Source organism: Falco cherrug, chromosome 10 (genome assembly GCF_023634085.1).
Source record: "Falco cherrug isolate bFalChe1 chromosome 10, bFalChe1.pri, whole genome shotgun sequence".
Classification (NCBI taxonomy): Eukaryota; Metazoa; Chordata; class Aves; order Falconiformes; family Falconidae; genus Falco; species Falco cherrug.
The window spans coordinates 8,644,287-8,668,324 of NC_073706.1; the positions used below are offsets into that span (position 1 = coordinate 8,644,287).

General features: G+C 43.7%; 1 protein-coding gene across 1 annotated transcript in view; it reads right to left on the reverse strand.

The window, feature by feature from the left end:
* Window positions 1–9,479: 9,479 nt before the first annotated feature.
* ATP9A (ATPase phospholipid transporting 9A (putative)) overlaps window positions 9,480–24,038 on the reverse strand; it is a 63,602-nt gene continuing 49,043 nt past the window's right edge. Inside the window, exons 19-28 of the mRNA XM_055722286.1 lie at window positions 23,470–23,568; window positions 23,097–23,186; window positions 22,808–22,952; window positions 22,223–22,287; window positions 21,286–21,441; window positions 19,831–19,895; window positions 18,921–19,029; window positions 17,592–17,649; window positions 15,264–15,467; window positions 9,480–14,147 (exon numbers count right to left, since the gene is read on the reverse strand). Coding sequence (XP_055578261.1) covers window positions 14,011–14,147; window positions 15,264–15,467; window positions 17,592–17,649; window positions 18,921–19,029; window positions 19,831–19,895; window positions 21,286–21,441; window positions 22,223–22,287; window positions 22,808–22,952; window positions 23,097–23,186; window positions 23,470–23,568 — 1,128 coding nt within the window. The 3' untranslated portion in view covers window positions 9,480–14,010. The remainder of the gene's footprint in view (window positions 14,148–15,263; window positions 15,468–17,591; window positions 17,650–18,920; window positions 19,030–19,830; window positions 19,896–21,285; window positions 21,442–22,222; window positions 22,288–22,807; window positions 22,953–23,096; window positions 23,187–23,469; window positions 23,569–24,038) is intronic.

The window sequence follows — 24,038 nt, forward strand, 5'->3', positions numbered from 1 at the left end:
GTGCTCAGCTACATATGGCTGGGGAGCACCGGCAGCTGGCCCGGGGGCTCCGGGCAGCTGGATTCTCGGGGTGGGGGGGGCTGGCGTCGGGGGGGGACCCCTGGCAGCTGCCTGCACCATCGCCCCACCACTGGGCAGGGCAACTGCAGCTCCCGCTGGAGAATGAGTGCTCCCCAATGGCTCCATGCTGTTAATTGGCAATAAAAGTGATTTTACTACTATTATTATTATTTCAAATTTCACATGCTCTCCAGGAGATAAGGCATCAAGGCTTCCTGAGGATGTGCTCTCAGGCCATTGGGGCAGCTGCCCGGAGTTTATCATCATAGACTTCACGGAGACATCTCTGTTTTCCACTTGCAAAAGGTATTTCGGGCTCACAGCGACAATAAGTACTTTTGACAAAAGCTCCTCACTCTTCCAAAGTAAATACTGTTCTCCTCAAATCTGCCATCGCACACAATGCGCTCCCCGGCACAAACTCGCCATGTCCAAGACATTCAGCAGAGCAGTGCCCAGGCACCAGCGGTGCACCCTGCCCGTGCCCTCCCCACACCTATCCAGGGGTCCTGAGCCCCAGCCAGGACCACACTGTCCCGCGTCTCCAGTTCAACGCGCTGAGGTGATGCAGACCAGCACCCCCCCTCTGTTTCCATAACAGCTCTAGAGCATCAGGACTGCATGTTACCAACTCAGGCTTATTCCTGACAATGCACTTGTCTAAATAACATGTTCACTCACTTCATTAAGTTGCAAATGGAGTGTCTGATCTCGTAATGAGCTCCACGTGGCCCGGGGAATCCACCCACATACAGCTCTCCGAGATTGGAACTAGAACTGCTTGAATTTTTCCCATCAAAACATTTTTTCCAAATGAGAAATAGCTTTTCATCTACAATGAAAATTGGTTGAAATTTTCTGTTTTTTCAACAAAACTCAATAAACTGAAAGGCTATTTTTTGAGTTAAAGTATTTTTGCTTGGCTTTGGGGGTTTTGTTGTGTTGGGTGTTTTTTTTCCCCAAAGAACTGGCTTTTGGTAAATGGATGCTGTTTGTTAACATTAAAAAATAATTTTTAAAAGTGAAGAGTGATTTTTTTCTTTATTTTACTTTTTCTTCAACAAAGGCAACCTCAGAAAAAAACCCCACAAATAAAAAAAGGTAGTGAAGAAAGTGTAGAGAGCACTCTTTCTCTTCCCTCTCCCCTCGAAAATTTCCTGTAAAGGAAAAAATAAATGTCTTTCAACTCATTCATAGAACAATAGGGCCCCACTCTCACTGTCTTCAGTCAGGCAGCTCTTGAATTAGAGTCCCCTTATGGGACCAGGAGGATGTAGTTAATCCGGCTGGCCTGATACAATACCATCCTAGGCTGCAATTTCCCGTTCTACCTATTGCTGTGTCTGCCTCCCAGAGACCTGCAGGATTGCAGACAGCAAAGCCCATTTGCAAAGCAGTCGCACACGTTCATAGCCGCTTGTATATGGAAATGTCTGACACGTGAAAGCGTTACCAGATTGCACCTGCAGCTGTAGGAAAACCTGTTTGGAGCTTCAGCCTCCTCAAGAGCCTGGATTTTTTACTGGTTTTTTACCCAGGGAGAAGCCAAACGGCTGAGCCTGCAGCTGGGAGAGCTGCCCAGAGGCTGCCCAGACCCACAGCACCCAGAGTCCCACAGCACCCAGGGTCCCACAGCACCCCCAGGGTCCCACAGCACCCCGAGCTGACCTATGCTGTTACCCAAACATCAAACATCGTTTTCAGGGGACACTTAAGCCCTTCAGATTGGCACTACCTTACAAAATACTTCCACTGATGTGAGCAATAAAGAGGCGTTTTGCAAATGAGCGCGTAGGATAAAATTGAACTATAACCTTCTTTTAAAAGCAAGACTAATCGAACAAATAAGGACTTTGGATGAGGCTGTAAAGATGTTAGTTTCTTGCAAAAGATATTAGCTCTTTAAGATTATAAAACCATAGGTGGTTGGTTGTTTCTGTTGTTTGTTTGTTGGGGTTTTTTTGTTTCATTTTCCAAGATTTTAAGCTAAGGTTCAGAAAAAGAGACAGCCAAACAGAGCAATTACTTGCTGGAATACTTCGGAAGAACATTAGTCACGTTGGGAGCTGGAGAGGTGCTTCTCCATGTGGGCAAGGCCAGTAAGGCACATGCTACCACTTACCTGTTTCTTGCAGAGCCTGGGTCACGGCAGCTGCAGTCACCAAGTCACGCCTGGGGACAAGGTCTCCAACCAATAGCCCTGCAGGGGACAGGCCAGTTCTTCTGCTTCTCAACTCTGGACTTTTAGCCCCATCGAAAGCTTCTGCCTGGGATAAACCCCATTATTGGTCATGTCAGAATTAGAACTGGCCTGTGAACATCCTTCCCGTGGCAGAGGCCGAGAGTGGGCAGCGGGGGCTCGTGGGCGCCTGCCAGCTCAGCCCGCAGCAGCCCTGGAGCTCTTCCCCAGGGCACGGGAGAGCCGGGAATCCTTCCCTGCCTGCTCTGGTCAGCGAAGCTGGTCACAACAGAGATCTTGTCCCCTGAATTACACTTGTTACAACAGTACAAAGAACTAGCTGGTTGCTTCTGCGCATTGTTCCCAGCTCACAGAATAATTTGTGGAGAATAGCATCATTAATTAATCCTTACTCCCAGCTATCCAACTCACCTTCCCCTTCTAAGGAGATACTGTAGAGAACCAAGGTATGAATTTGAGAAGATCCTTTGGACTTGCAGGTGGCTAGGAGCATTTTTCCCCCGCGGTGGGTTCCACATCCCCTAGGTACATGTCCACGCGTCAGTGGCTTCACAGTTCTCAGCACAGACCTTCCTCCAGGTCCCATGCAGCAGCCAGCACATCTCCAGGGGGGCTGGGGGGCTGTTTGGAAAGGGAAAGCATTCATGTTGAAAGCTAGTCCAGGAAGGACGTGGTGAACCTAGACCAAGACTATGAAACCCACCGTGCTCACAGCGTCCCTGGACTCAAGCGCCCACACTTACTGCCTCCTGCCTCAGCCGGAGAGCACAGCCGAGTGATTTTCTCACACAGGTTCAGAGTGAACTGCGGTTTAGAGTGATATTCTTGTACCTAAAAAGACAGACTGCCACCCACTATCAGGGTGCTGGCAAAAATACGTGTATAAATAGATAGCGTTAGTTTCAGTTATGTTAGGACATAAGATGGTTTATTAATAATAAAACCACAAACTAATCCAGTTGGACACTTGTACATCAGGTTCAGAATGGAAACGCCGATGCGGTCATCTGCTATACCATGTGATGGCAAAACTAAATAAAGATAATTAAAGAAAGGTTATAGCTGTTTTGAAAAGGTGGTTTTATTCCTTTAATATCACCGCCAGGCCAAGGGAATCTGATATTATATCCTGAACACAATTTACAATTCATTACTGGGGCTCTGGCCACACCCAGCAGCTAATCTAGAATTTCACACGTTTAATGAACTTCACACTTGAAATATGTGGTCTGTAAAATCTGATTTACACTGTTGTTAAAATAGTTGGTGTTTGAAAGAAAATATATTTTAAAGTATGTATTTGTGCACAAAGTTTGTTGTGTTTTTTTTTTCCTTAAAAACCCATACCCGGTCATTAATTCACCCCAAAGCATATAAAATGCTCCCTACAGTGTAATTTCTAGTGCCGTATTTCTTTCAGCACCTCAGATTTACTCGTTACGTTTCTTCAGGAGCAACTGCATTCAGTTATGGCGAGGAGCAGAAAGCCCCCACAATGTAATTGCAGGTACTTCAGTGAGTAAGTTAACTTGACAAGTCAGTTGATGATGCAGTCCAGGGTCTGTAATTAGTCCTTACCTGCCACCACCATAAAACCTCTGCATTAGGTCAGTCCTTGCTCGGGCCGTACCAGGGGTACCTCGCCATCCCAGCTCATTCAAGCGTGTTAGCTTTTTATGGGATGTTAACACCTGATATTTCCTCCAGGCTCTGGTTTTACTGAAGGCTTCGTGGCATTAAGTCCTTCGGGCGCTGGAACGGCAACAGGAGCCGAAAGAAAGAAGAGTGGGAATGGGTGTAAATCACCGCCCCGCGCAGTGTCCTGACGGTGAAAGATCACAAGAGACAGCGAGGCTGTTGGAGGAAATAGCTGTCGTTCACGTGTGAAATACAAGATGTTTCTGCTGACGGCTACTTATGGTGAATGCTGCACCTGTAAAAATCAGTTCCACACTTCAGTAACCAGGACGTGCAAGAATTCACCCGGGACTTGAACAAAACCTGAGGATTGTCAGGGCGCGGACGACCACCTCGTTTACACCAGCCGTGGGTCTTCCACCCAGACACCGACCCCAAGCACCTTTTTCCATCTGATTTTGGAAAGATTTTTCCTTATGGGTTAGTGTTGAAAACAGCAATTCCGTATAGAAAGTTTGTTTTCTGGCTTGTTTCTCCTTGTATATAGGAAAGATTGGATATCAAAATCTGATCAGCAGGAGACTTGAAACCTTTTCTAGAAGCAAAACTGGGCAGCTTTGAATCAAACTTCAGTTTATAGACAGCTGCCTGCGAAATTCTGGCACTAGTTTCAGCCTATAATGTAAACTGCCACTTTGGTTCGTTTATCTGGATCCAGCTAAAAGGCAGCAATGCATCTTTACAAATAAATAAATGGATACCAAAGACTGGGAAGGGGCATACCTGGAGAAAGCAGGATAGGTGAAGGACTGGTAACATCTACCCTTGGTGTTTTAGAAATTTCTTTTTAATTTTACAGCCCAGCTGTCAGGGTGAAGGTCCAAGTCCCTATGCTACACTGTGAACAATAATTGATAAATGCTTCTTTGGAGTAGCTCACAGCAGGCAGTGATGGGGTAGATCCCATTTAAAACCGGTCTTCCACTTCTGCAGGGATTTTACTTACCTTGGACATGGACAAATAGAGGTAAAGAGAAGAACCAGTGTTAGTTTCCAGCTCACACTTTGGGCAAAAAAAAATCATTGCTCTTATTTAATTTTATTCATCTTCAATGTTAAAATCACTTTTCTGTTTGTCATCAGGCTTGAAGTAAACTTCCAAGGCTAGAAAGTAGCCAAGATGGCATACTCCATAATTAAAGCTACTTAATAAACAGCAGGTTGTAACTGCTCCAGCTACTTTTAAAAATTAAATTCAGAAAAGGATCTTACATGCAAACCACGCAATTTGTAACTACATCTGCAGGCATGGGCAACACGTACACACACGCACGGCAATCGGGCACGAGCACTGCAAGGGCTGGCACCCACGGTGCTGCCTGGGGGCACTGGGGTGGGCAGCCTTGGTGGGGCTGGGGGTCCCCGGGCAGCTCCGACGGCAAGAGGTCTGCCCGCTCACCCGGCTGCCCTGCGCCCAGCACGCCTTGGCGAGAGAGCGGTTAAAATGCTGGCTGCTCTTCACCACGGCTCTGAAATGTTACAGCTCCTGGTGCGCTGGTTGTCACACATCAGGGGAACAAGACGAGGCTAACAGAGGTGCAGGTGGAGAGCAATAAACATTTCCAGCAACATCGCCGGGGCACAGATCCTACTTCGCCGGGGCCGAGGGGACTGCTGGCAGCGCTGCTGCCCTCGCCGCAAGGCGACAAGCTCCGTCACCGTCTGCTGCAGTCTAAAGGTCTCTCCTCCAAGGTCCTAGCCTTTAACTTCTGGAACAAGATCAAAGCCACAGGTAATAGGAACATGGTAAGTGTGACCCATTTGAGCTCCCAGTCCCAAACCCGCACCTGGGAAAGCCAATTCACGTGCGGGACCCTCCCATCCAGAGCGCCAGGATGGCTCTGCCTGTGCTGCTCCAGGAGGGCAGTCACAGCACCAGCAGATGCAGGATGCAGCGGCTCACTGCAAACCTCTGCGTCGGAGCAGAGACGCTGTCTGACAGAGGGAATGCCAATCCTTATAAACGTGCCTTTTATTCAAAACCTTAACCTCAAAGTTACAAAGGGTACAGAGGAATTCTGCCTCTGTGGGAATCATCCCTCGCCCTTCCCATAGGCTCAGCACCGTGCGGTGTTGCTTTCCGCGGCAGTTACACCATTGCTGCTGGAGCAGGTAACATACTTCATCAAGACCATTACGTGGCTTTTTATATAATGGTACTGCTGACAAATGGTTTTGTTCTCATTTTAAATAGGAATCCTGATCAATAGCAATTTGTATCACTTTGACAAGTCACACGTTGGTGAAATGTGCCACTGGCCAAACTGAATGTGAAGGGACACGTCTTAAAAACAGAAGAGCCAGCACAGGACAGATCCGTGTCTAATGGCACAGAAATATACCGCCTACAGCAGAGCTACAACACAGCTTTTTCAGAGCAGATGTGAAACACATGAGCAAATATGCTGCCTGAGGAGATCTGGAGCACAGGAGATACCCGCTCCCCACATGCCCACCAAGGTGTGCTCCAGGAGCGCTCCGAGCTGCCCAAGCAGAAGCGCCCAGTACAATCAACTCACCTCTACCCATGCTCTTAATTTATATTATGGGTAATTCTACTTTTACCCTGGTAAACAAGTTTCTGGATATGGTTAAGCTACTCAGAGTGTACATTTAAAGTAAAATCTGTTTCACATAAAAGGACAAATGAGAATGACTATTACCCCCATCTTTAATGCGCTAAATTCTTTTGCACAGATTGTTCTTGTTACTACTTCTTTCTGTGAGAGAATCTGAACAGCACACAATATTCCTCCTTACGTGCACAATTACAGCAAGCCAAGAGAGGGAGGCTTTAAAGTGGGAATGCAATGATTTTAAAACCCTTTTTTGTAACCCACTCACCCCACAACAGTTAGGTCCTAGGCCACAAAGGGAGGAAGAGCAGCGGAGGGAAGGATATTCTTCTGAAGGCCAGATTCTGCAAGATGCTGATCATCTATAACTTTAACTACAAGCAGCAAAAATTCAAGAGATTCACCATGTAACCTAGAGAGCCCCACAGCACTCAGAGTTTTAAGGCCGTGAAATGCTAGCTCGTGGCCCAAAGACACCATAGCATCAGTTCTGATACCGACCAGGACTTCGTGCTGCTAGTAACTGCTGTTGCACTAAGCAAAGTTTTTCCTTGCATTACCTTTTTGTCGCTGCAGGGATGCTATTTCTGCAGCCAGCCACTGCTCACGCTCTCTGAAACTCACAGCTTCCATAGGCGGTTGCAAAACATTTATCACAGGTGTAATTTGGATCTGCAGTTCTGGCTTTAAGGTGTGAGAACTCAGCAAAATTTTTGGATTGGGGTTTATCAGTACTCCAGGTATTGATAAATCCCAATCACACTTCCAATATAAAACCAGACATTTGAATACTCTGTGGAACAACTTTCCTAGGGGATTGATTCTGGTGTTTAAGGTGGGGGAAAAGTCCAATAATCAACAGAGGAATGTTGTTCTGCATTCCACGCTCTGCCATGGACTTCGGGTACAGCCTGGAGACCACAGGCTCTCTCTGCCCCCATCTCCTACCTATGAAACGGGAACAGGAGCAGTTACCTTCCTCTAGGGAAGATTCATCATGACACCGGTATTCCATGCCATGGGAATGCATCAGAGAAGAGGCAGAGTAGGTGCACAGCTGCCATGACCTGAGCCATCAGAAGGCAAAGACAGAGGACATCTCAACAAGGTTTTCTTCTCTCCAAATGGTTTAAGGTAAAGACAAACTTCTGTACATCTTCATACAGCGTGTAAGGCTCAGGGCCATAGTAAGATACCCAGTTACCAGCCAGCACCTATTCTTTTATTCTTTTTGTTAGAAGAAAAAAAAAAAAAAAGACGACATACTAGTGTGTAACACAACCACAATTTGAAAAATAAGGCCACTGGCATTCTTTGGTAAAGCCTAGGCTGAAAACTTATCCCAGGATGCGTGATCTTCCAAAAATCTGCCAACCCCTGCAGTGTTCAAACTTCTTGTATGACCACAGCCACATGAAGAATGAAATTAAATCCCATGGAAATCTTTGACATTTCTACTATTACGCAATGTTTGGGTGAAAAAAAAAATTGCAGAAATTCTCCTTCCCTTTCCAGAGTGAGTTTAGAAAAACTATTTCTAGCTTTTTTTAATTACACATTTCACCATTAAAAAGAAACCGTCCATAAATTAAAAGAACCACTAACTAGGGCTTATGTAACCCATTTAGAGTGGGAAATTGGTAACACTTGGGAGTGGAGTCTGTTACTGTAATTCCTGGAGTCTATACCGCTCATTTGATGTGTGCAAACATCACAAAAATTGTTTCTTTAATATTTGCATTAACTATTTTACACAAAAAAGTTAATCACAAAAAAGGTTAAGATGCTGGCATCTGCATCCTATAGAATCTAAAAGAAAAACTTTAATATACGTTTAACGATCTGAGTAATAGTTTATCACTGCCTCAGTTAAAGTCTCTCAAGTTATAAATTTACTTTATCCAATTTATTTTTGGGGGGAAGGGTGGGGGGTTTTTTGTTTTCTTTTGGAGCGTTTATGGCTCTATTACATTTTTGGTAGAAAACTGTCATACTGTGTTCTTAATCAATGCTACTGAAGTTTCCCCCATGGAGAATATTCAGCATTAAACTACCTCTCCCCCCCATTCCTGACCCGACAGTGGGGCAGCCAGCCCGAGCTATGGGACTGCTGTTGTGCTGAGCCAGTTGCTTCAAATGTTCAAGCAATGAGAACATTCCCAAAATAGCTGTTCCTAATGCTATTGCATCATTACTTTTCCAAAAGCAGCATATATGTTTCAAACGAAAGACTTTCTCCTAATTCACAGCAGTGGATACCAGCAGGAGCAACCTTCTTCTCCCCAGTTGGGGCTGCACCAAAAATCACAGGACGATTTGATCAGAATCTTCCTGAACGAGCTGAGTCTCTTGACACTGAATTTACAAATTAACAGGGCTTGTTTCAGACCCTTGGGACAGCTGGGTGCTCTGGGAGTAACTGGTTGCAGGAAAGGCAGCAGCAACGCGGCAGCCTGGGGCTGGAGCTCTGCCTGGCAGTCGGCGCAGCCGGGTCGAGCCGCAGCAGCCGGACACCCGCAGCAGCTTCTGTGCTCCACACCGAGCTGCTCCACACTGTGAAATTGCAATGACAACTTGCAGAAAGCAGTCTTGCAAGAAGGCACTAATAAAGGGCAGCAAAAGCTTACACCAATACTTAAATAAAAAAAAACCCAAACCACCAAAACAAAAAAAGCCAATAATCAACATTCCCCTCCCCTCCAAAAAAACCCCAAACCCCTTCCTGTTAAGACAGTTAGCAAACTGTTCATAGAAAAGAATTTAATGAAGTAGGTCTACACTCATCAGCAGAAAGTACTGATCATTCCGTGGTTATTCATTTCCCACATAGACAAGTTAAAGGGCCACAATGTCACTCGACCTATATACTTACAATTCTGTCCAAACACATCTTGGACTGATCACACCAGGACCAACCCAGGTGCATCATACACTGTGTACATAGATGAAGTAAAGAAGTTGCATAAAATTTATTTTTCCACCTTGTTTTACAACATTCCCTTTTAAGTTCTTACACATCTGCAACATATAACTCCACAGAACAATAAATAATTGGCATTCATATTTCTCTTGAATCAAGAGTATTTACACACTGTTTAACTAGACGACAGGTACAAAACATTGGCATCACAGTAAATATCATTTTGACACCAGAATTCATTTCCCTGATTAAAAATTAAATTAAATTAACATATTTTTTTAAACAATTTTAACAATTAAAAATGTTCTGAAAGGCATATAAGTACACAAGTTGTAGTAGGCAGTAGTAATGGACCATATTGGCAAAGCTGTAGAACCCAGGATTTCATGCGAAAGACACTAGTAATTAGGAAATAACTAAGAATAAACAAACAAACAAACAAAAAGAGCCCATCCAGCTCATGCTGAAGATTTTAGTGGGCACTGGACTATCCCCAGCAACTGCGTAGACGAGTCAAAACCCATCCAAACACTTGTGCACAGGGAGCTTGTGACGGTGAGCTGCGTGCAACAGTAGCTCACGTACCTGGCTCGGAGCACTGCTTGTACAAAGCAAGGATTTACGATGCATCAGATGGTGCAGCAGCTTTCTTCCGAAGATAAAGCCACACGACAAGCTTTAGGGATTCACACATTAACCGTGGGGCTCCCTGGCAAACTCAGCTCAACTATAGCAAAGCTCTCCTCAGCAGCTGCACGGGGCGAGAGAGGTTGTCATGGCGTTTAATTGTGAGAGTTCAGTAGATGACAGAAAAACAACACCTCAGGTGCTGCTCAGTTTGGTCCAGCCACAGCTGCAGCTTTCAGCACATAGCTCTCAAGGCAAGGATGATGTCATTCATCACTCCTCAGCCCAGTTGTGATAAGACCCTGCACAGATTTAAGCTGCTGCTGCTGCTGAATGCTGTGTTTCAACTGCACTATGAGTCGAGCAACACCAACGTTTGCAATGATAAACAGGACAAGCTCTAGGGAGGAAATGAATAAAAAGGAAAAAAAAAAATAATGAGGAGGATTGCAACACACCTGTAATTACTGCAGAGTTGCGAGAAGAGAGCAGTGCCTGTCCCAAAACCTCCTCCACATTAACTAAGCACTGCAGCAGCACAGCGCGGAGCGTTGGCTTCCCCAAAAGCAGCCCTGGGAAGCAAGAGCACACCAGGAGATGGACACTGCTACCCTACAGCATCGCTCGGGGCATGGTCCCAAAGCACACAACTTGTATGAACTGCTACAGTACATAAACCAGAACTAAAAAACAGGAATAGGAAGAACACTAAGTAAGGCTACAAACAAGATACTACATAGAAGAAAGCAACGCTTCACTTCCAATAAGCACAAATTATCAGCATACTAGAGGAAAGGGATTAAATAAAATTTCCAGCAGAGAACCCATTTATTCAAATGTACAATAAATATGAACATATGTATTAAACTTTGCTTTTAGAAATTTTTTAAAATAATTTAAGAGAAATAGATTGCAGACATAAAGTGCTAAACTTGAAAAATACAACAATCATTCCACCTTCCTGCTGTTTGTTAAATGGCAGTTTTAATTTTCTGATCGCTTTGAAGAAATGCAGTGTCTACCCAGACAGAAATTACTTCCTGGATTTACAACCTTGTGCAAAGAAATTAGCTGCAAAGGAACATAATTTGCACCCCAAAACACAGCTACAGATTACTATCAATCCCATTAAATATGTGTTCCTTATTAAAGTTATGATTCAATAAATATAAATTAAATCACAATTCACACCCTTTCTTGGTGGAAGCTAATATTTTGCAAATATGGTCCACTCAGTGTAAACTGTATTGACTTCAGGAAACAGTGAATTCTACCATATATACGTCTCAAATATTTACATACAGTAGCATGGCACTGTTATTCTTGCAGGACATTTAACTACTAATACACACTAGAGAGGGACAGGGCTTTACAAAGCTGTGTACTGCGATGGGTTTGCCAATGGACAAGAGGGACTCGACTTCTCAGTCACAAGAACTGGCCAAAAGAAAGTCTCGATTTTTATATTTAAAGGTACTTAAATCAAATGCTGACCGGGGACTCCAGAACACCTGCACGGCTGACGCTATCCAGGAGCTGTAGCAAGTCACGATGAGGACAACATTAAGTATCTTTTTGGCAAAGTGGCATAATTCACAAAAGGCTGGTAGCCCCACTAGCACCCCACGGGCCGTTCAGGCACTGCTTTGCCTCTGTGACACACATCACTGAGAATGCTGAGCTACGAGGGCTTCTCCCATCATGAACGGGGCATGCCACGTAAGTAAAAATCTGTATTTATTTTTCCCCTAAGAATAAATCAGATGGGAAGGAAAAAGGGAAATTTTCAAAGTATTATGAAAAGGTGAATATAAGAATTAGTTTTCCTTAGCCCGACGGCTGTTTCTGAAGGTGGCTGCTATGTATTGGGACTGCAGATGAGCCCAGTCAGAAGGCTGGCACAAAAGAAAAACTGGTTAGATTAAAAGAGCATTTGCTGATCTTATTCCCGAAGGATTTTAACACACTTTTCTCATTTAAGAGGGTTTTCCCCACATGAATTAACTCCAAGGTCGTACAGACTTGCACCTTCCTCTCGCCCCGAGCCACACGCATTATGAAGCGCATCCAATTTTCCCCTGTATCTTCTGGAACTTGCATCCTCTGCTCTTTAATATTTACTCACAGGTTCTGAGAGCAAGGAAGGCAGGTCAGGTTGTGCAAAACATTCCCTGGAGCAATGACCACACATCAACCACGCAAGCCACGGCTATCTGAGACCTGAAAATTCAAGACGTACCACCATGGGTCAACACAGACTCCAGCTCTTTTAAAACAACACTCCCATTTTCCACTGATTTTCACATCAGACCTTCCAGCGCAGCATTGTGCTGCTTGCGACAGCGGAATGCCTGTAGCAATGGCAACAGAAGCTGGCAGTCCATTAAAGAGGTTCAGCATGGCACAGAGACGACCAGGGACCTTCTGCTGGTCACCCCAAGTTGGAAGGGCTGCCTTGGGAGAGGAGAAGGGAGCCCAGGCTCGGGGCTCTGACGTTCCTGGTCCCTCTGCGCAGCCAAGCAACAACGGCGCCAAGCAATGCCAGCTCCGACAGTGGTTATTATGATGTGGGAATGAGACAGCAAGCAGCTAATTTAGCACAGACTAAACAGCCATGAGATGAGGACAGCTGCCACTAGAAGCTCATCCATGTTTGATGCACGGACCCAACCGTAAAAGATTCCTGCAACTCTCTGACCTTATCCTGAGCAGCCAAGTATGTGCTGCTCTCCTCACCGTGTTGTAACATGGGCCAATGCTTATTACAAAGCCAGAACTCGTTGAGTTTAATCTTTGAAAACTAAAAATAAATACATAAATTTGCTCTGCACGTGAGCCTAATGCCTTCATACAAACCCCACTCCTGCGATTCAAGTTTAGGTTTTAGAGCAAAGCCAGTGCAAGGTTCTGAAAAACTGCCTCTGCAGGGAGCATGTCATGAACAACATCCACCTCGGAGTGCCTCGGCTTCTTCGCAGCTCATCTTCGCAGCTTCATCCTAACAGGAACCAGATTTCGTGTAGCTGTGAGGAGCAGCAGCTCCGTGACCTCCCCTCTCAGTCTCCAAGGATTCAAGACACGTCTGCCACATTGTCTGCAGAACAGTACGAGTCTCTTCTCACGTTGTCGACACATTTCAAGTCTGATCAACTGCAAACTTCTTTTCCAAAGAGGATTTGCTTTAGTTTGGATATTTTTCTCCTATACAAATAAATACAGTTTGTCACCAGCCCCTTTTAACAGGAAGCACAAAAGCTAAACAAAAATGAATTTCTTCATTTTTTACTACCATTTCTCTGTATTTATCAATGACTGGACACCTCCAAAATCACTAGGGTGACCGAATCTCAAGCACGCTCAGATTCTCAAGTGTGTGTAGACCTGACACGCTGGAGCCCCATTATGGAAACAGCATGCCATAAACCAGAAATCAGCTGACAGCAGTGTAGTGCATCACCTACATTAAGGGATTTCCAAGATGTAAGAAGAATGATAGATAAATATAAATATCAAAGATAAATAATATAAAACAACATAACACGATCCAAGGAACAGCACAGTTACTTAAAAAAGCAACTTAAATTTGCCAACTGTAAATTCCAAGGTCAGTTAGCAGCTTTCAGATACTTTTAACCATGCGTGAGAAACCCACCATCATCACGCTTACACGCATTAGACCCCAGTTAATTTGAACAAAAGTGACAAGAGTTGAATGAACTAACAAGTGCTTCTACCCTCAGAAAACTCCCTTTTATCCTTAGGTTTCTGTTCATGGCAGCTGTGAAGTCTTTTTCAATAAAGCAGCATGTAATAGAGATTACCACATGATCCTTATGTAAGTATCGGACGTATTCATTATAGTAACAACTACATGATTTTTGTCTCTCAGCCATGTGCAGTATCTGTCTCTGGGTGCAATGAGAGCAGCCCTAGGACGTAAGCTTTGAATAGCTTGGGGGAGAAAACCTTCGTCTCAGGTACTTCAGGACGTAGAGGGGAAGGCAGCTCACCAGAGTGATGACAGTGACTTTCCACAAGAACGACAAAGTTGCAATGAAATAAACATCTGCACAAAGAGAAAAGCACAAATTCAACAAAGATGGGAAACACGTTCTGGGAAGAGGTACAGAAAAGCAATTCCATCTACCAACGCTTCTTAAAGTACCCTCATCTTCTCCATACTCAAGTTCAAAGCTCATACGGTACACCTGGCTCCCCAAACTCTTCTGCCCTTCTCTTCCACAAAAGGTACAGCTTTCTGCACAGCACATTGCAGCAAGACATGCAGCTCCCCACAGGCAAGTGCCCACACATACCCCATCCGAAACAGGGCTATCCATCTCCTGGCCATACTGAGCTTCTTTAAAGGGACTACTTGTCCTCTGACTCCAGGGGCTACCTTCTGCTACTTTGCTGGTAGCCCGGCAAATGCATCTCTCAACTGTTATAATACCTCAGAATCTTTGCAAAACATAGTTGAGGCATCGTTCAAAATGGAGCTGGTATACCCAAGTGCAAGAGATCAGAGCTAGCCCACTGGGAAGTTATCCTCATCGACTTCAGAGTCAGCAAAGAGCTTTACGGAAGAAGTAGTGACATCTTGTGGTTCCTGAGCAAACACTGGAACAAACCCTACGGACCTGGTATTTGCAACTAGACAGCTACTGGGGGAATCTGGAATTCCTCACCCCTTTTTCCTTTAGCCAGGGAAAAGGATTAGCTCTGTTTCAGGCAACTAAAAAAAAAAAGATCCAACACCCAAACCCAGAAGAGAAGGGCCCCAGCGAAGCAGACAAGTTTTAGGAGGCAGCTCCTTCACCCAGTTAAAAGATGAAATCTTTCAAACCAACAGAGGCTTCAATCTGTAGTCTCAAGTTCAATTCCCATATGGAAATAAAAAGCCCTGCTACGTATGGTAGCATGGTGAAGTCTGACAGTGTGGACGGGATTCACTGGGCAGCCCGGAGGCTACTGACCACCTTTACCTCTTCTAGCACTTTGCTATGAGAAGGAACCATAAAATACCTTTCAAGTGTCTCCAAATCAAACAGAGCTTATTTTAGTTGGAACTACTGTCATTGTAATCATCGTTGGCTTCACCAACAGCCTTTGACCTCAATTCAGCTCCTGTTACTATTCGGGTCATAAACTAACTGATTGGAGAAAAGGCATTTAACCTTACCAATAAACTCATGTAAGAAGACCAGAGAAGCTATGTAGCAGGAGAGACTAAGCAGCTCAGCCACTATCATGAGCCAGTGCCACGTCTGGATCGTCAATGCCACCATCAGTAACTCTGTGAGGATCAAGGACGTGAAGGAAATGGCAACAATGTGGACAAATTCGGATTCAAAGAGGAGGAGTGCTCCGTACATGATGATGCTACCTGCAAGGGAACGGAACATTAGGGTATTTTATTCGAACACCAGTCTAAGCTCTAAAACCCACTGTTAGGTCTTGGAAAGGCTGAAACATTGTTATGTCTTGAGACTGTTTTTCATGAAACCCGATGAATGCAATGACAATAAATCAGTTACTATTTAGGAGAACTGATGAGAAGACAGGGAAAAGTTACAGCAGAGATGCCCAGACTTTTATAACAATCTATCATATTCGTAGACACATGGATATAGGAAACTAATACATGCTATTTTGGCAACCGGAGATTTCTAACATCACAAAACTCTATCCTCCCAGAAAAGCAGCTAGTCATTACTTAGAAGCTAAAAGATCAAATATTTGCAAAACCTACTGCATTGCCTTAGTGCCCAGATAGCAGCAAGGTGTTGAAGACCTCAGTGGCTACAAGTTAGCCTCTCTTTGTACTACTTCAGCCAAAATCTCTTCCCCTTTACAATTCCCCCTGAAAGGAGTACACATTAAAGAGCTGTTAATGATGCATTGTTTTGTGCTCCCATTCTGGCTAGCCAGGGAATGCTCACAATGTCCCACACAGCCACCTGCACAAATAACTCATGTTAGCAGCATGAGTAATCTGCACCAACATCCATCACGCAAGGCTAGTTTCAGAAAGGAAAACCTGCAAGTGACTATAGCTTGAGCCACAAAGTTCAAATCCAGCTGTGAACCTTCCAAAATTTAGGACTGCTCAAGTTTTCGGTCAGGCTCATCTCTGCTAGCAACGAGCCCAATTGTTTGGCCTGCTGTTTTCTAGTTATTTAGCACATCAGAAGTGAAGTCACTTTAACCAAATATTGTAACCAGATAGCGGTCTTAGCTCAAGAAATCTTTCCCTCGATGCATCACCCTTCTGGCTTTAGCTTTCCACCCCTTGTGAGTTTTTTCATAAATGCCTTGGCTTTGGCATCATATTTATACAGCATCAGAAGACCGTTATCCCTGTTGTAGGCTTCTACTGTATTAGATTTCAGAAGATAATGCTAACTGAGCTGTTACATTCTTGGATTCGCTCTCTGCTGAGGATGATAGTATCAATTAAATCAGTAAGAATTGTCTGCTTTTTTGGGCACATTTATTCTGACTTTTACTAATAAAAGGGCTTTGGAAAACAAGAATTTTTGTCACAGAATCATATTGCCATTTGAGCTTTATAGCTTCATATACATACATGTTTTCCACGACTCCCTGATAAACACTTCTAGAAAGTATTTGAGTCTGAGGTTACTTGATAAAAAAAGACAAAATGAAAGAAAATACCTTCTTAGACATATACCCCAATCACTACATCCACTTTTGTAATTAAGGCATTTGCTTAACTGTTTTGGTAGCCTAATTACAGTGTACAAAATATGATCAAGAACGTGAGCTCTACTCTAGTCCTTCATTATAGATGGCTACGAAGTAACCAGAACTATTGCCACTTCTCTTGGACACTGTTTAGATAAAATACACAAAGCTACAGATTCTGTATTTTGCATCCTGGCTTAATATAACCTGTATAACCTACAGGTTTGAAAACCATTTTCAAAAGAAGGGAAAAAAGTCACAAGCTCTACTTTGCAGATGGAGTTAAAGCACTGAAAGGAACCGGCACATAATTACAAAGGATGGTCCCAATGGGAAAAGGTATGATGCTTTGAACTTCTACATCACTGCCTACGACAGGTTTGACCAGTTGTTACCAATATTTCATTTTAGATGATTTCTTCCTTTCATAAGGCTACCAACATTTTCCATGACAGAAAAAAAAAAGAAAAGTACCGAATAGAAACACAGAATGGTTTGGGTTGGAAGGGACCCTAGAGATCACCGGGTTCCAACCCCCAGCCATGGGCAGGGACACCTTCCACTAGACCAGTTGCTCCCAGCCCCATCCAGCCTGGCCTTGAGCACTTCCAGGGATGGGGCAGCCACAGCTGCTCTGGGCAGCCTGTGCCAGGGTCTCACCACCCTCACATATTCATTCATTATCCCACGGATGAATTGCTACATTCACTTCATGCCTTACTTAACCTTCTGCAATACAAAAAATTGGATATTCTGTATTCATTATAACATCTAAAGGCACAAGCAGAAGCTGATTTCTTACCTTGATAGATGCTTATTAAGACCCATATTAAAAATGTTTTGTATGATAACGGTCGTCCCTAAGGGGGAAAGAAAAAAAACAGACCATTGGGGTTTTCTTCTATGAATGTTCACTTAGAGATCAACTCGGCAATTAATAAAAGAGAATTTGAAGGTGATTTGGAAGGAAAACAAAACAAATCAACCAACCCTGAGGCAGTGTCTCTTTATTCTCGTATATCATGGTGCCTGGAGGAGGCCTGGGACTGCGGAAGCTCAGTGCTCGCACAGTACAGTACAACCTCATCCTTACTGCACACATGATTAATTCAATGCAAAAAGATGTCTCATGAGTTTAGTCACTGTACTGTGAAATATAACATGTGTGTATACACATACATACGAATATATTAATATTATATTTCTAGACACACACACAAATCACCATCATATTGAAGGCAGAGAGGTTTAAAAAAAAAAACAACCACCAACAAAGCACCTCTAGCCAATAAAGCTATACCAGTACAAACCCCCTCTATGTTTAGACCAGGCCTAAGGATAGCTGGAGAATTAGTGGTTTATGACATAAGAGACAACATACAAGTGAAACCAGATGGAGACTTATTCAGGCTGTTGGAACAACAGGCTTTGCTTCTAAGAGTATCTGTTTAACAGAAATCCTTGAGGGAAAGGATCTGTTGAAGACTCAGTCCACCCTTTCCTTCAATTAAGAAAGATGTTCCCAGTCTGCATACCCCAGTTATTCAAAAAATTTTCCAAGGGAAAAAAAAGGAACCTAGGACAACATTTACCTTCCTGATATTTCTATGGCAAACATTAGAAATTGTCTCTGTCTAAGGAGAAGGACCCAACTTTCACGCTAAAGCCACAGAAGTGGTACAGTAGCCAAACCTTTAGGTCTTTTTTTAAATCACCCTCAAGGCAAATTTCTACTCAAGAAATTATGCGATCACTCACTCTCCACCAAATGAGCACATCCCTTTCCCCCATCCCCTCTTCTAGCTTCAGAAGAGTGCCAAATCCCCGATGATTTCTCTTTCCCCTTTATTTTGGAACAAACTGGTAACATTAAATCCTTAGAATTTCCCACAGAATGGAACTTCTATTTCCCCAGCCATTTTTAATAAATTGTATTTCATGTAGCATTCAATAACAAACTGCCAGGAAATCTGGTTGTATCTGTTAATTCAAATTTGCCTTTAAAACAATTTTGCCTGAAAACGCATGATAAAAGTTCTGTATCTACTGATAATATATTTACACATTTAGAAAGTTTCCAGTCAGGATGAGGATCTTGCCTTAAACTGAAACAGACAAAAGTTTCCCACACCTTAAGAAGATCTTTGTAGAGCTCTGGGTACAACATTGCAACTTCAGATTTCACATCTTTGTCCAGGACCAGAGAGAACACTGGAAACATTGTGTAAATTGTGGAGTACCTGAGAAGAAGGTAGAAGACCAGTAAATTATCTAAAAGTGTAGAAACAGAAATGCTAGTCTTCAGGAAGGAAATAAAGAGTATCCTTGGAGTGCCAAGTGACATACATGTAATAACAACTTGCAAGTGGAACCCACCAGAGCTTTGCATATAGGAAAAACCTGCAGAACTTGCTTTTTGAATGGCTTTTGATTGCAAACACTCATACACAGGTGACTGGTTCAAGTATTGCAACTGGTGTTATGGGGTTATTAGCGGAGCCAAGGACAAACCTGTCCCCAGCCCGAAGTTTGCTCTACAGTTCAGGCTTGATGCTGTTTGCGTCAGAAGGCAATGGAGATGAATTTACTGTTTGGGTTTTTAATTACGTAGTCGAAAGCCTATAAAGCCATGGGATTTAAGACAGGAACCGATTCCCCCTGTTGAAGCGGTTGGGCTGTGCTCCCTTTCTGACACTGTCAGGAGCTGGGCACTGGCTTTCTCTGCTGCACAAGCACCACAGCGTAAGTACCATCCCTCTGCTTTTTACTGGGATTGAAGGAACAGTCCCTGGAGGATGGCTGGCATCTCATGTTCTGACTGCAACCAACTGTCCTTTTGGAAAGGTTTCTGTAAGCGTTTGCATTGCCTCGGTGGCTTTGTTCAGTGCAGAGGAGCAGAAAGGGGACAAGGATCACATCCATCTTCTGAAGCAGTGTTGTGAAACACGCGGAGTGGAGATGTGCATGCCTTGCATGTTAATTAGCCCAAGACTATTCATTATGCACAGGTTTTCAACACTATCACTAAAAAGAGCTCTTACCCAATGATGAGAAAGCCTTGGTAGAGAGGAACTGAAGCAAAGTAAAATACTGATGAGAAAACAGCCTAGAAAAGAAAAGAAATAAGCTTTTCAGGCATTAAGATACTGCAGTAAAAGTAACATCTTAAAAACATACTCTGTTCAAACTGAAGCACACTGGCAGTGGGTTCTCCAAATTCCTCAAATGAAAACAGAAGAATGTAGTATCAACCCTTTTTATTCCTATACAAACCTTAGATAAAAGCTATGTTTAACAGCAAAAATGGAAAGCTGGGCTTGGAAAATTCTTTGTAACGTAATTCCACAGAAAAGAACATAAAGAGTTTCCTCCAAAGCCCACTGGTTTGATCAAAGCTATCCAGATGTTGAGAAGGTCAGGTGTGTACTTCCTGGATGTAAAAGCCTGGATGATGCTTTTGCAATGTAAAAAGAGGGAACACTCACTAACACAAACTCCAAAGAGTTCAAGATTAATTATTTTTTTTTGTCAGAAGTTACAGGTTTGTTTTCTGTTCTTGTTTTTAGCTGCAGAGTAAGCTAGACTGTCCCTTGAGTCTGAACCTTTTGTCTCTGGTGCTATTATTCTAAACAAGGGCAGAGGGCAGAACCAGCCTTCTCAAAAATATTTTACCCAAAAAATACTTTGTGTTTTTAACGAATGTATCGGTACACTGTGGCATGGAAACACAACTCCCAGAAAGTAAACTCTGTCCTTAACTGTAACTTTCACTCAAGTCACCACAGCTAAGAACAGAATTTGGCTCATGAACTCTCAAAATCTTTTTCAACTCTCCTTGCCAACTGGCAATTGCATTTTTGTTACGCTGAGGCTCCGCACACAGGAGCGATGTAAGTTTTGTGAATACCAAAGCTGTTTCTAAGGTTCCTTTTGCAATGGAGAGGAACAGACGGCGTCCACGTTGCTGCAGCGAGCTGCTGAGTGCTTGGGAAGGTTCGTATGTGCTCCAGCAGCCTTCGTGGCACAGCTCCTGCGAACACTCTGCAACGTGCCAGACCCAGCTTTCGGTAACCTCATCAGGGAGTCAGCCAGGTCCTCCTCAGCTGCTTAAGCAAGGCCTTCAAATAGTGAGGCCAAAGTTAAAACACACCTGAAAATAAGTGCACTTACTCAGCAGTGGCCGTGAGAGTACTGCCCTGCTTCAGATTTTCAGTATTTCCTACCATTACCAAACAGCAGCGACGGCGTGCCGCGTGAGAGCAGTGTTTTCCAAGGTAGAACATTGTTTGTCCAGTTTTGGAGAAGTCGCTCATGTTTGTTCTATACCAGCAACTTTCTTATGTGTTTTCCTATCAGAGTAACAACCTCATGTTCCAACCTACCAACATTTTTATCAGAAGAAACAGTTGCATCCAAAAATGAAATATTGAACCTATACTTTTTGATTCAGCTTTTTCACCTGGCCGTGGGAAAAAGCCTCAGGCCAGCCCACCTACCTGCATGGTACTGATGCACAGGCTCCTGTGGATTACAAACTGACTGAGCGCCGCAGACCGCTTGTAACTGTTTCTTCCATGCACCATTAGTAAACGACCCAGATGTTTGAACTGAGTGATAGAGAAATCAGCTGCAAGCGATGCCTGTTTTCCTTCCTGTGTGCAACAGCAAGTAAAAGCATAATGAGATCATTTCATGATTGGAAACTAAATAATATTGTATTATTATTTAGTTATCACTGACAGAATTTCCAGAAAATTTACAATATATTAGGTGGGGGAGATTATTACTTCGGCACTTTCCCCTTCCACTGTGGCTTTTAAGCAAAGAGCAAAAATATGAGGAGAATTCCCATTTGAACCCTGGCCTCCAAGTCTAAGCAACCCTCTGGATTATGATTCACAACATGCATGTTAACGTGGACACTCATATCAAGTCAGTTTTGAACACAAATTTTCAGTCTCAAAAGTTCACTCGTTTTAGTGTTTTGGCTCACTGCAAGCAGTCTTTCCACTGCCGCCAAATCCAGCCTTGCCGCTCCAAGCAGCTCCACGTGCAGGAACCAGAGCTCTAACCCAGAGTTTGCTTTCTAAACAAATATAAACAGGTTTTAATTTTACATGTAGGGTATATGCTATCAGACTAATTATAACTCCAGCATTTGGAGCATCTACGTGTGATTAAAAAAAAAACCAAATGAACCACAATGATCCAGATTCCAGGAATCTGCCAAGAACCAAATAAAGAACTCTATTAAACAGTAGAATCCATTACAGCCACATTATTTTTCATGGTAAGGGGCTATTGCTCTGATGATTATTCTTGTGGAAGCTTCTCACTTTTCCACACAAATTTCTGAGGATTCATTTAAGCGTTACTTGTGCACTAGCTTCTGAATTGCCATAGGAATTGTTATTAAACATGAGGTAATCTCACCTTCCCTTCGACTCCAACGCCGCAGTCAGCCTCCTGAATCATGCTCACATCATTCCCTCCATCACCTGCAGGTCAGAGCACAGACAAAAGACACGGGTAGTTAAGCAAAGGGGGCGACTTGCAACCCCACCAAAGGCATCTGCACCAGGCTAATATTAAAAGAAACCTATCAACAAAAGCGGGATTTTGATTAGAAATCGTGGAATTAAATTCCTGAGAAGTTTTGTTCTGTTTCTAATAGACACCCCCCGGCCACGGATTGCTTTATCTGACTTGTATGTGTACCATTATACCTACAACGCTGAAACAAAGTCCATACCTTAACAACGGCACTTCACCTGACCAAGTTTTGCAAAGATACCACCCCAAATATTTCTGAGCAGTTTGCCATCGAAGTTCCCATATGCAAAATCTCATTTTCTCGATCATCCCACAAATCCACTGTTCCCCTACCTCAGCATTTCCAGGTGTTATGAGATGACAGGGGATGTTCGAAACAGTCAGAAACTTTGTGTTCAAGTTTGAAAAGAAGAAACAGTCAAGGCACCATCCTAGATGGTCCCTCCTCCCTGGGTAGCCCCTTACCAACGGCGCAGGTGAGCCTGCCAGTCCGTTCCTGCAGCAACCGCACGATCTGCGCCTTCTGCGTTGGAGCGCATCGGCAGCACACGACGGCAGGGCACTGGCAAGCCAGCTCCATGAACTCATACTCGTAGTACTTCAGACACACCTGATTTACAGAGATCAGAAACATCACCTATGTTCGTGCTCTGAAAGTTTCTTTAAAAAAAAAAACCAAAAAACAAAACAAAAAAACCCCCAAAAAACCAAAAACCCAACAGAATTCGGCCGCCGCGTTTTGCCCAGAGCCTACCTCCAGCGAGTCCCCAGAAATGACCAGAGCACAGTCGTGTTTCCGACGGAAGGCGTTCAACTCCAGGTGGGCTTCTCCCCGGTTAGTCACCTGCGGGAAAAGATGGCAACTGAGGAAGGGTTTGCTCCGCTGGGATGAAAAACCAAATAAACAAGTCTCAGAGGGAGCAAAAGTAATACAGAGAGGGCAGCACACTGAGCTTTTCAGGGCATGCAGATAAACAAAACCTCAGGGGACAGAAAGGTGGGTCAAAAGAATAAAAATATTTTGGGTCTACTGCTGGAAAAAACAGCTGTGATCTCAGCACCACTCCTGTCCCAGAGTTTGGGGTCCTGAGCAAGTCTAGAGAGAGGGGTATGTGGGTGTTACTCACTAGTCTGAATATATGGATGTCCTGTGTCCGTGTCACCAAATGTGCATTCTTGGCCGTACACGTGGCTGTCTCTAATTTATCCCCTGTCAGCATCCACACCTAAAATCCAAATATTGAATGTATTAAATACAAAACTTAACAAGCACATCTGCAGCACATCTAGAAGTGCCACCTGCCAGTTCAGGCATATAAAAGGACTGTTAGAATACATACCCTAATATTCTTCTAAAAAAGCCCTATTTTAAAACATACAAGAAAATTCTCACCCTGAAAGCAAGCAAAGCTTTTAAAGAGGCTTAAATGCAAAGAAGTTACAAACTACGTATAACTTTTTTTTTTCCCCCACCTGCAGTATATCAAGATTCTGCCGATAAACCCACAAAATGCAAGCTAAAGAATGCGTGTGCGTGTGCTCATGTGTCCCACCCCAGCCATTTCTTGTACGCTGAAAGCAGCAGGCCCTGCCACAGAGATCCCTCATGGCCCTGCCTGAAATGTGGATGATGCAACTGGGGTTAGCTCACTGCTGATGTGTGCGTCTGGAACAGGCTAAGTTGGTCGGGGTTGGT